At 37.3% G+C, this 12,227-nt stretch overlaps 1 protein-coding gene across 1 annotated transcript in view; it reads left to right on the forward strand.

Annotated features, from left to right (window-relative positions):
• LOC119773513 (plexin-B1-like) overlaps positions 1-12,227 on the forward strand; it is a 99,715-nt gene that overhangs the window by 84,433 nt on the left and 3,055 nt on the right. The window contains exons 28-35 of the mRNA XM_038270497.1: positions 856-1,002; positions 2,688-2,862; positions 3,177-3,280; positions 3,520-3,604; positions 4,939-5,111; positions 8,921-9,081; positions 9,985-10,132; positions 10,473-10,537. Of these exons, the coding sequence (XP_038126425.1) occupies positions 856-1,002; positions 2,688-2,862; positions 3,177-3,280; positions 3,520-3,604; positions 4,939-5,111; positions 8,921-9,081; positions 9,985-10,132; positions 10,473-10,537 (1,058 nt within the window). The remainder of the gene's footprint in view (positions 1-855; positions 1,003-2,687; positions 2,863-3,176; positions 3,281-3,519; positions 3,605-4,938; positions 5,112-8,920; positions 9,082-9,984; positions 10,133-10,472; positions 10,538-12,227) is intronic.

Consider the following 12,227-nt stretch of genomic DNA (forward strand, 5'->3'; position numbering starts at 1 on the left):
TCATAGTTTCATTTACCTTCTTATCCAATAACATAGTCTTATCTAAACTGTGAAAAATCTGAATGTAAAAATAAGAGAAAGAAAATCCTAAAACTACAATTTTGCTGTTAATTTGGACAGGTAAATGGGATGGTCTTCCAAAGGAATTATTTTATTTTCCTTTAAAATAACATAATTAGATTATTATGTACTGCGATGGAGTGGCGACCTGTCCTGGGTGGACCCCGCCTCTCGCCTGTAGACAGATGGAGATAGGCACCAGCACCCCTCGCGACCCCACTCGGGATAAAGCGTATCAGATAATGGATGGATGGATAGATTATTATGTAACTATAATATGATTGTGGAAGAAAATTTTACTTAGTTGTATGTAAAGATTTGTGGTGAAGGAATAAACTCAGATTGTTTCTGTTTATTCAAACCTAAATTTTAAGTTGCATGTTTTTAGGCATTGGAGAAAATAGAAAAACAGTGATATTTCAGCTTCCTGAAGAATTTTCTTGTTTGATGGCGGGATATTTTAAATGCTACAATTTGGGGGTCCATGTGTAACCTTGGAGAATAGGGTCCAGACCCAACCCACTAATCTGTCTAGTCAGGGTCGTCCTTTAAGACGGAGGTCTGTTCTCTGACAAGTAAATCCTACTGTTTTCATATAGTTATAGTGCTTTTTTTTTAATGCTGCATTATCTTCTCTTAAACATGGGATAAGGCTGTTAACCAGATCGCCTGCATTGAAATCACAGTATGTCAGATCTTGTCATTAAGGGAAGCCAGTCAGAGCTGGCTGTCTAAACAGAGAACACTTGGTGTTGGAAGAAGTCCTAAATGAATAAATCCTTTCTGCTTGGCCAGGAATCAGCAGGGGAGTCGTTCTACATGCTGTTCAGAGCAATAAAACACCAGGTGGACAAGGGACCTGTGGATGCTGTGACCGGAAAAGCCAAGTATACTCTCAATGATAACCGGCTGCTGCGAGAGGACGTGGAATACCGCACCCTGGTGAAGATTAATCCACCTTGTTTCTAAGAGATTTTCATTAAAGTTTCTACCAGAAAAATCTGTTATGTCAGTGTTTTAACAGTGGCTTCTAATAGTCATATCACTTTTTTTGTCTGTTTTTTTTTTGTTGTTGTTTTAATTGCTTCTTATACACACTCTAAATCTGACCTTAATAGCAGTGAGAAAGAAACAGGTTAAAGAAATCTGTAAGAAGATCCATTAGTTCCTGTCAGAGGGACCAGAGAACGTTCTGACCATCCATATTAAAGGTTTGGTAGGACTGGAGCAGCGAAACATGGTAGTGGCAGCATTACACTGTGAGCTTTTGTATTAGAAGAAATGCAACATTAGGTCAGAGTTAAAGAAAAGGAGGACAAATTAGAAAGAGATACAGTTCAGTTGTTCAACTCTCAGCTTCATCAGGAAATCGAAGTATAATTATAATGTAGATTGCAATAAACCTATATTTTTGTCTACTCTTCCTTTAACATACCGTAATTTCAATGTCTTAAGAACTGCTCCCCATTCAATTCAATTCAAACATACTTTATGAATTCCAAATAATCATCAGGATTTCTGAGATCTATATTGGGGATCTAAGGACAGTGAGGGTTCATCAAATGGTCTTTTATATTTTTGACAACACGCTTTAAAAAGCATTTCACCTCAAATTATTCCAAACTTCTACATGTTGCATCCGAGGACCTTTAAATGACTACTGTCTTATGGTAATACGGTAATTTATTATAAAGCTTTGGATTAAATTAAAGTGTATACATTTTTTTAAAGGGCTCACTCAAAATCCACACCAATATCCAGGTCAGAGTCTGTAATAACAGGGTTTCCGCGGGTCATTATACATCATTAAAAGCTGTTAAATTATTATTTTTTAAATTTTTTTCAATTCTTAATTGGCATTAAAATTCATGAAAAGTTATTATTGTGGCATTTAAAATTCTTTAATAAAAAAAAAAACAATTTATAAAAGCAATTTCGTCAGATATATCAGATATAACTGGTTCCGGTTGATCATAAAGCCGTATGTTTAGAAAAAAAGCTTGAGACAGAGAAAAAACTAGAGAATGGGAAAATGTAAATTTCAACAAAAGTGGCTGGAAAACAAGGAATTCGGGAGATGGCTGCAACCTGTTGACGGTAAAGATGACGAAAGATTTTGCTGTGTTTTTGAGATATATAGTATAAACTCTTAGGGTACTTGTTGATGGCATTAAAACTATTTCTAACTGCATTAAAAAGCATTTAATTAGAGTTACTCATGTCTGTATAAACCCTGGATAACAAAACTACAGTAGATGCTAACCTTGTTCATCCTCCATCTGTATTTTATATTTCAGTTCAGAGTTGGAGGCTCCATTTTGTTGATATGTTGCGTTAAATCCCCCCAAAAACTTAACTGAAGTTTCTAATTGTAACAGTATGATGAAATAAAAACACCAACAGGTAAAAATGCTTTTGCAAGCCCCGTATTCCTTCTTGATGTCAACATCTGTCAGGTTGGCTCTCATGTTTTATGACACAGAAGGCTTCTTTTGAAAACTCTTTTGCCATAAGGACGATTTTTTGGTTTGTTTCTCTAACTGTGGATCTCGGTCAGACTGAGAAATCTCTCTCAAAGTCTCTGATCTGAATAGTTTATTTAAAAACCTTCCCATTTCCCTGTGCAGACTCTGAATGTTGTGATACCAGCCGCAACCACCAGCGGAGGCGCCACCAATCAGACGGTCCCTGCGAAGGTGTTGGACTGTGACACCATCACTCAAGTGAAGGAGAAGGTTCTGGAACAATCCTGGAAAGGAATGTCTTTTTCACAGAGGCCACACGTAGATTCCCTACATCTTGGTTAGTGCATCTTAGTTCTTAAACAAAGGTCTGAATGTGTAATTCATCTGATAACGGAGCCTGGTGGCCAAATGTTTGGCTTGCATTTGATTAAAAAAGTTAAATGTGCAACTTAAATTATTATTGTTATCCAGAAGGATTTTCTGTGGTTTACTTTTATGGGCCACCTTTACTAAAACATTAGGATGAGGTAAACCAAGTACCCCATGAAGATATGAGTTCAGCAAGCGGAGTAAAAATTTGCATCAGTTACTCTCTTCGTGCTGTGACCTGGAAGTCTTAAGTGTTTAATGATCAATGTTTCTCCTCTGCAGAGTGGCGGGCAGGGGTTGCAGGACATCTCATCCTATCAGATGAGGACCTGACATCAGTAGTACAAGGCTCTTGGAAGCGTCTCAATACATTACAGCACTACAAGGTCAGGTCTCGTCGCTTCCCTCTCGATATCTTTTCAAATTATAAACGCAAACTTTCCTGTATATCAGTCCAAATGTATTTAAAATAGCTAACATCAGTGAAATTTGTTTTATCAGTTTAAAACAAATGACAGTTTGTGGCTTCAATACAACAAAATGTGGAAAAGCTTAGAGGGAATAAATGTTTCTGTAACTGTTTGTGTGCCTGCGGAAAATTTTACACAGCTGCTGTCTGATGCAGGTCCCTGATGGCGCAACCGTTGCCCTCGTTCCTAGAAGCAACAAGCATCACCTTCATGACAGCCATGACTATATGCCAGGAGAAAGTGAGTCACAAATGCACATTAATACAGATACCAAAGAGACAACCTGGTCTTAGGACTACAGATACTTCTATTAGAGTTTAAAAGCACTGAGAAATTTCATTATTAGAGCTAAACAAAGTAAAAAGCAATCCTTTCCTGGGAAATAAATAGGACACTTAAAATCCTAAGTATCCTAAGTGAATAAATAGAACAGTTTAAAATCTTTTTAAAGTAACTAGAAAGGGACACGTGTATCACATTAGTTGCAGATGAATCTATAGATTCTGGGTACTATACTCTATAGTTACCCTTAAAGGATTAATTAAACCAGACAAACACTCCTCAATGCTAGGCTGAATCTCTATAGATCTATAGAGGTAACAGTAGAAGTTTCCAGGTCCTGTTATGGATTCAATGGAGCCACTGTGAATCTTTTAAATAAGCTACTGTACAGAAAAAAACTATAAGCAGAAACACTGTCAATCAACATCCATATGTAGACATCTTTGGAGGTTTACCCTGAAAACAGCAAGAGGCTAAAAGCTCCAAAAGGGCCATACCATTGACAAAACGGGGACACACCTTTATCTTTTAGTGGGAGACTCAAAAGGAGAACATTTTTGTCTTCTGGAGTTACAGTATGTTCTTCAGACACATGAGTCATAAACTGATTAAGTAGGATAACAAGAAAGGACTTGTTGGGCATAAACTAACCAGGGCTCTACATGAAAATAATCAAATTAAAAGTTGTGAAAGTTCAGTCAAATCCCAGATTTCTTCTAAAGATCCCTGTGTGGGATTCCTACAGGAAGCCTGTCAGTGATGGCTTCTTAGCCAAAATGGGGGCCATGCTGCTGTCCAATATCATCCGGACTTCAAATTCAGAAGCAGTAATTCCTATGTAGACGCATTCCACCTTCCTGTTTGTGGACAGTTTTATTCTCCATGATCAGTATGGTCATGAAATCCAAAACACTGCTCTACACAATATTCTGCACATATACGCAGCACTGAAACATATCAGTTTATAAACACTTGAACTACAGACAAAATGCTGCATATGTAATAAAAAATGCTACAAATATTCAAAAGAAAAGTCGAACTGCTGTTTAACAGGGAATAGCATCCATCTTAAAAGCAAAAGGCTGGTATAATCCAGTTACAGAGACTTTGCTCTGGCTTCTATGGACATTCCAGTTGAATTCTTAACTCCAGAAGATGGAAAATTGCACCATAGACTAACATCAGTTGGTAAAGGGGTTGGGGTGCTGCAGCTTTTTTTTCCACAGCAAACTCTTTCAGTGTTTCTCTTGGTATCAGACATTTAGCTCCAGCTGTTCTCCCTTTTCCTACAGAAACCCCCATGTTGGATGATGGGGAGGAAGGTGGCGTGAGGCTTTGGCATCTGGTGAAAGCCAGTGACGAATCAGAGTTGCCGAAGCATAGGAGAGGCAGCATGAGGGAGAAGGGAGGGGAGCGAGCGAAGGCCATCCCTGAGATCTACCTCACACGGCTGCTCTCCATGAAGGTAACGCAGCCATGGAGAAGAAACTGATTCTGTCAGCTCACTGGTGAAATTTATTTTTAGCTCTAACAAAAACCAAAGAAATAAAAGTAATACAAAACTTCTGTGATTGGATTGAATCTGATGTTCCTGAAGAAAAAGAGAATCAAACTGCTCACTCCAGCCATCAGCATTAGTACCTTAAACATCAATAACATAATGTTAGTCTTCCCCAGTAGTCTGTAATGATTTATCACTGTGTGACTCTGTTCTCATACTTTGCTTCAGCCTAATGATGCAGTAAAATGTTAGTTCTTTTTCAAATGGAAGATCTTTCTGAAGAAAACAGATCTCTTTCTGTCTTTTGCCTTTTCCTCACCATCCTTCATATTTAACTCTACTCAGCTTACACTGAAGCACAGCAGCCTTAATGACCCATGGCTCTGCGCCTCTCTCAGCCTATATTTCCAAACAGAAACCTCCATCCATTGTGAACTAATGTGACTTTCCATTATTAAAAGCATTTGAAATATTCATCTTTATGATGTATGATGGCCCAACATATTGTGCAGCAGTTGTTTTACTTTGTTGGAGGACTTTCAGGCAAACTTAGTGAGATGCAGTGGGCTGTAAGATAACATGCACAATATGACTGATAGTAAAATGAAATGTACCACATGAATGGGCATCTACACTGTTTTAGAACAGATATATTTTAAGTTCATCAAAAGACGTTTTAGATAATAATGCATTTCTTTTAAAGAGCCTTTCAAGAAACCTAATTACATTCCACATGTAAAGTAAGAAAAGGGGGAACAACACAAAACCGCTGAGTGAGGTTCTTTAGCTCCAGGTTGACTCTAGTAACCTGGAGCTAAACAGCCTATGACACCATGCATCGATTTCAAATAAGCCTCCATGTGTTCTAAGTTTTTTTTATATGCTATGTACACACACACACATACATACATATATATATATATATATATATTAGATTAGATGAGCTTTATTGATCTCACAGCGGAGAAATTCACTTATATAGCCTATATATATATATATATATATATATATATATATATATATATATATATATATATATATATATATATATATATATATATATATATGGGCACTTCTTGCGTACCATACAGTCAAGCTGCTCCCACAACAGCTCAATGGGGTTCAGATCTGGTGACTGCGCTGGCCACTCCATTACCGATAGAATACCATTTTGAGCGTTTAATTGACTCACTAAACTCACAAATGTGATGCTCCAGAAACTCAATCTGCTCAAAGGAAGGTCAGTTTTGTAGCTTCTGTAACAAGCTAAACTGTTTTCAAATGTGTGAACATGATTGCATAAGGGTTTTCTAATCATCAATTAGCTTCTGAGCCAATGAGCAAACAAATTGTACCATTAGAACACTGGAGTGATAGTTGCTGGAAATGGGCCTCTATACACCTATGTAGATATTGCACCAAAAACCAGACATTTGCAGCTAGAATAGTCATTTACCACATTAGCAATGTATAGAGTGTATTTCTTAAAAGTTAAGACTAGTTTAAAGTTGTCTTCAAAAATAAGGACATTTCAATGTGACCCCAAACTTATGAACGGTAGTGTAGATAGATAGATAGATAGATAGATAGATAGATAGATAGATAGATAGATAGATAGATAGATAGATAGATAGATAGATAGATAGATAGATAGATAGATAGATAGATAGATAGATAGATATGTATATAAGTATATATGTGTGTATATATATATATATATATATATATATATATATATATATATATATATATATATATATATATATATATATATATATATATATATATATATATATATATATATATATATATAAATCCTGGACTGGCGACCTGTCCAGGGTATACCCCGCCTCTCGCCCATTGACAGCTGGAGATAGGCACCAGCACCCCTCGCAACTCTTCTTGGGATTGAGCGTGTTAGAAAATAGATGGATGGATGGATGGATATATATACTCAACCATACAAACAAAATAAATAAAAAACCCATTATTTTCCCATCAGTGAACACAGACTCTTTAAGCAGCAGCAGCAGATTGTGTAAAAAAAACAACAACAATACTGTGAACATTGGTGTATCATTGGGGAATCAGAGGAAGCACAATGAGAAGCTATTTGCAACTGAATATTTTCTGTAAAAAACGTGTACTTTATTCAGGCTGCAAAGATATTATGAAAGAGACAGATAACAGGAAGCTGCTTTGCATCATTCTTTGTATCTTTAGTTCAGGTAAAGATCTGCATTCACTAGAAATACAATAAGGGACAGCTGATCTTATTGCTAATAGTAAAACTTAAAGAGCTTAAACATTTTGTCTCTGCTTTAAAACATTGCTGATTACAGCTGCTCCTAAAACAAAAACTTTTACATATTGTAATGCTTTGCTCATTAAAGTGTAAAACTGGACAAAATAGTTCCTGAAATTGTCTTTAAGCAGCAGAGGAAAATTAAATCTGACCTGACTGATTCATCAAAGTTCATTTGATCCTCAGTTTTTTCTGTCTTCAAAATTATCCTTGTTGCTTCCTAAAAAAATGTTTGTCATGCTGTTGATTTCTGCATGATCAGGAAGTTTATGGTAACAAGTAAATATATATATTTTTAACTTTTCCTAGGCTTCATTGTCAGGAATGTAAATCACCAGCTCATAATGAGTTTTATATCGATTTATTTGAATGACAGTCTGATGTTTGCTGATATGCCAAGTAAAGAAATTTAGTTAGTGAGGTTCTTATTGATACGATTTGATAATATATACCAATTAAACATGATCATTAACATCTACATATACTCACATAAACTGAATTAACAAAAACCGTAGAAGGAGGTCACCTTACATTCTGATCTGGTAGAGCTGGAGTGAGCACATCTGAGAATATTAACAATATTTAAATTTTTCATCAGTGTTTTGAAATTGTTAATCATTTAATCAATATATTGATTTGGATGGATTTATTGTTACACCCCTTCCAGTTACCTAAAATGTAATCTTTGGTTGCTGCTGAATTGTCTCTGTTTGACAATGCAGTGGTTCAGGAAATTAGTCTAACTGTACCTAAATGGCTCAAAGACCATAATAATAATAAAAAAAACATCCTCTGAAAGTGAGAATGTCACATTCTTCAAAAGAAAAGGAAAAATGTCAGAAATCCCTTAGGAAACATGAATAATGTCAACACAAACAAATATAAGGAATCTATAAAACGTTTAACTCTGTAATGATTATTCCAAAGATTTACTATTAAAGTCATCCACTTTATTTTAGTTGACTTAAATTAAAGGTATAGTGGAGGATGTTCTTTTTGCAGGTGTATCATCTCAGTAAGTGGTCCTCCTAATTGCCAATCATTCTGGTGATAGGTTTACGTAAGGCCAACGTGCTCATCCCCATTTTCACTTACTGGTGGTGAGTCTGACATAGTGGAAAAATTGCAAATCTTCTTTTGGAAAGTAAGCTTTTATGAGCGATGCAAACAGCAACTTTTAAACATAGCGCATAGAAGGAGAAATGTGTCATGCATGCTCTTGCACGTGTTTAATAGGCTTTCCTTCTCGGGAGCAGGTACAGGATTGTGCATGTGCATTCATTTTTTAAAGTAGAGAGGGTGGGTCTTTTAAAAAATTTCTGAGAATACTCCACTATACCTTTAACTCTTCTCAGATTTTGAGACCTCTGCATTTTAAGGGTTAGAATTTGATTTCCTATCTATCTCCAATTGCTTCTTCTCTTTTATTTTAAATCTCATCTCTGTCACCTTCTCTGTTCTATATCAGGGGACTCTGCAGAAGTTTGTGGATGATCTATTCACTGCCATCCTGAGCACCAGCCGCCCCGTCCCTCTGGCTGTCAAATACTTTTTTGACCTGTTGGATGAGCAGGCCCTGCAGCACGGCATCACTGACCCAGAGACCATTCACATCTGGAAAACTAACAGGTAACCTAGGTGTGGAAGAGGGTGGGGCATTCTGAAAGCTGCTACATTAGGGATGCAGATCCCCATCAATGGTAGAATTCATAGCATAAAGCATCTATAAAAAAAATGGCTCTAATTGGTCAGGGTTGGGGTTATTTTATAATACCAATCTACAGCAGGTTTTTGCTAAATTTCATTATTGTTGAACATGATATAAAACACCCATCTGCCTGAATATGTCAGAAAATACATCAAGCATTGGTTTGTAGTAGCAGCTCCTTCGAAGCCGTTGCTGTCTGTCCTTCTGCAGTAGCCAAAGTTTTCCTATGTAAATTACTTTAGCTGGTTTCTTGGTGCAGCGTTGTGGCGTGGCTTCTTGTCTGAAGGGGCCAAACACAGGGGACCAGTTGGTCACAGTCTAGCACTTTCTCTGACCAGGTTCAAATATAAAAAAAATACAAGGAACTCACTTATTGCACGAATTGTGACGGATTTGAAACCAGAGCTTTTTCATTCAATGGTTTACCATTAAACTGGTTAACAGGCCCTTGCCTGTTTTTGGCAATAAAAAGAACTCTAGAACTTTCTTTTGTACAATTTCTTTTGTATTAGATGTGTGATTATGGCTTGTTGTCATCTCTAGATAATGTCTATAAATCCAGTTCCAGGAGTCAATGAGATGAACAGGCTATTCCATTGTCAGCTTAGTGAGAAGTAAATGTTTAGAAGACAACACTAATGTTTAATAGAATAGAATCTGTATTGAATAACATAATTGTGAAAAAAATAAAAGATAAACAATAAAATACTGTAGTGTAAAGTGTTTTAATGATATAAAACTGTGCACCTGGAGAAAAAATGTTGTAAAATTTTCTGACATTCACTTTACTGTTATTAAAAATGTTGTGGCATGTTCTGATACAGTTTACCGCTGCGGTTCTGGATCAATATTCTGAAGAATCCCCAGTTCATCTTTGACGTGCAGACCTCCGATCACGTAGACGCTGTGCTGTCTGTCATCGCTCAGACCTTCATGGATTCCTGCACCATTGCTGACCACAAACTGGGAAGGGTGAGGAGATACAGAGTCATTGCACAGAACCTGTTGGGTTCATGTTCCCTCCCTCCCTCCCACCCTGTTAATATAAATTTATTTTCAAAACCTGGAAAACTAGAGAAACCTGAAACTAAGTAATGTCAGCAACACTGTATACAAATCCCAGCTTGATAAAGGGAGTAATTACATGGATTAAAGATCACAATTAATTTGCAAGTTGATTAATTAATAATTTGTATAAATGAAATGAAGCAACGTTGTGCACACAGAACATATTTGGTTATTCCTTTTTTTATTTATACTGTATTGCCCATTTATCAGATTTTTCATGTCTTAAAATCTCTGCTTTGTTCAGGATTCTCCAATCAACAAGTTGTTGTATGCCAGAGACATCCCACGTTACAAACAGATGGTGGAGAGGTAAGAATATAGCAGCCAGCTGCCCCTTTCACCTCGAGCACAAAAAATTCTTTGGTGGAGAGAAGAGGGAGGGAAGCTGAGGACATCTGTTAGTGGCTGACATAAGGTAGATGAAGCCTGCAGGGCTTCCATGCATGGATAGTCTGAAAGCAGACTGCTACCGTTACTACTGTCAGCTGCACATTAAACCATGCAGATTACACTAGCAATATGTTAAAGCATCACCGAGCAGGAGTCTGTCAAACAAATGAGCTGCTTTCACTGACCTTATAAGGTTAGTTTAAAAGTAACCATCATATAAACTTTTATATTGCCTGTATATATGAGAATCTGCTGAGAAAAATAAAATAGAAAGAAGATACAGTTAAGCAATAATAACTAATACCGTATTTTCACGACCATAAGGCGCACCGGACTAAAAGGCGCAGTCTCAGTTATGTGTGCCATTTCTGTATTTAACACACACATAAGGCGCACCGGACTATAGGGCGCGTTTTTTATATACAGGTACATGTCCTCTCAGGTGGATTTTCCCACTTAAAAACATATTAAAACTACTTTATTCCCACTGATCACAGCAAATAAAGCTGCAAGGTGTATTTATTACAAAGTATTATTCAAACCTGGGAACCGGCCGTGAGAGACACATCGCTGATGACACAGGGCTGTGATTACTCTTCTGATACAGTTTATTGACGCATAAATTAACTTAAAACATAGACAGGATAATAATCTGGATGAACTGACTGCAATGATAAAATTTTCAGGTGGACTTTCTCACTCAAAAAGATTTAGATTATTTAGATGAAAAAACACCTGCCGAGGTGAGCCCGGATGCGCCGCGGCCCAGAGGCTGCTGTTGAATTAAGTGTTCAGGTAGAAAAATAGAGCGGGAGCAAAACTGAGTATGATTGTGCTTTATTCATGTATTTATTACAAAGTATTAATCAAACCCATCAAAGTCATCATCCTCTGTTTCTGAATCAGCTGCGCTAAATCCGACATGCCAGTTTCCCCTTCTTCTTCGTTTATTGACGCATAAATTAACTTAAAACATAGGCAGGATAATAATCTGGATGAACTGACTACAATGATTAAATTTTCAGGTGGACTTTCTCACTTAAAAAGATTTAGATGAAAAAACACCTGCCGAGGTGAGCCCGGATGCGCCGCGGCCCAGAGGCTGCTGTTGAATTAAGTTTTCAGGTAGAAAAATAGAGCGGGAGCAAAACTGAGTGATTGTGCTTTATTCAAGTATTTATTACAGAGTATTAATCAAACCCCTCAAAGTCCTCATCCTCTGTTTCTGAATTAAACAGCTGCGCTAAATCCGACATGCCAGTTTCCCCTTCTTCTTCGCTGTCAGAGTCACTTTCCGTGCCGGGCGGCTCCTTGGAAATGATGCCGGCTTTTGCGAAAGCCTCTTTAGGCAAAGTCTTTCTTTTAAAAATCACCATAGGCGGCAGTTTCTGTCCATTTGCGTGGCAGCCAAGCACAACAGTAAACGACGCCTTTTCATACCCCGTTGTGTGTATCGCTACAGTGCTGGTCCCCTTCTTCTCCACGGTGTGATTCACCGGGATGTCGAAAGTGAGCGGCACCTCGTCCATGTTGGTGATGTGGCTTGGCTGGATGACTTTGTCAGCGATGTGTTTGCTGCAGAAGGAGTGGAAGCTCGCCAGCTTTTCAT

The sequence above is a fragment of the Cyprinodon tularosa genome, unplaced genomic scaffold (genome assembly GCF_016077235.1).
Source record: "Cyprinodon tularosa strain WSP-4 unplaced genomic scaffold, ASM1607723v1 ctg762, whole genome shotgun sequence".
Taxonomy (NCBI): Eukaryota; Metazoa; Chordata; class Actinopteri; order Cyprinodontiformes; family Cyprinodontidae; genus Cyprinodon; species Cyprinodon tularosa.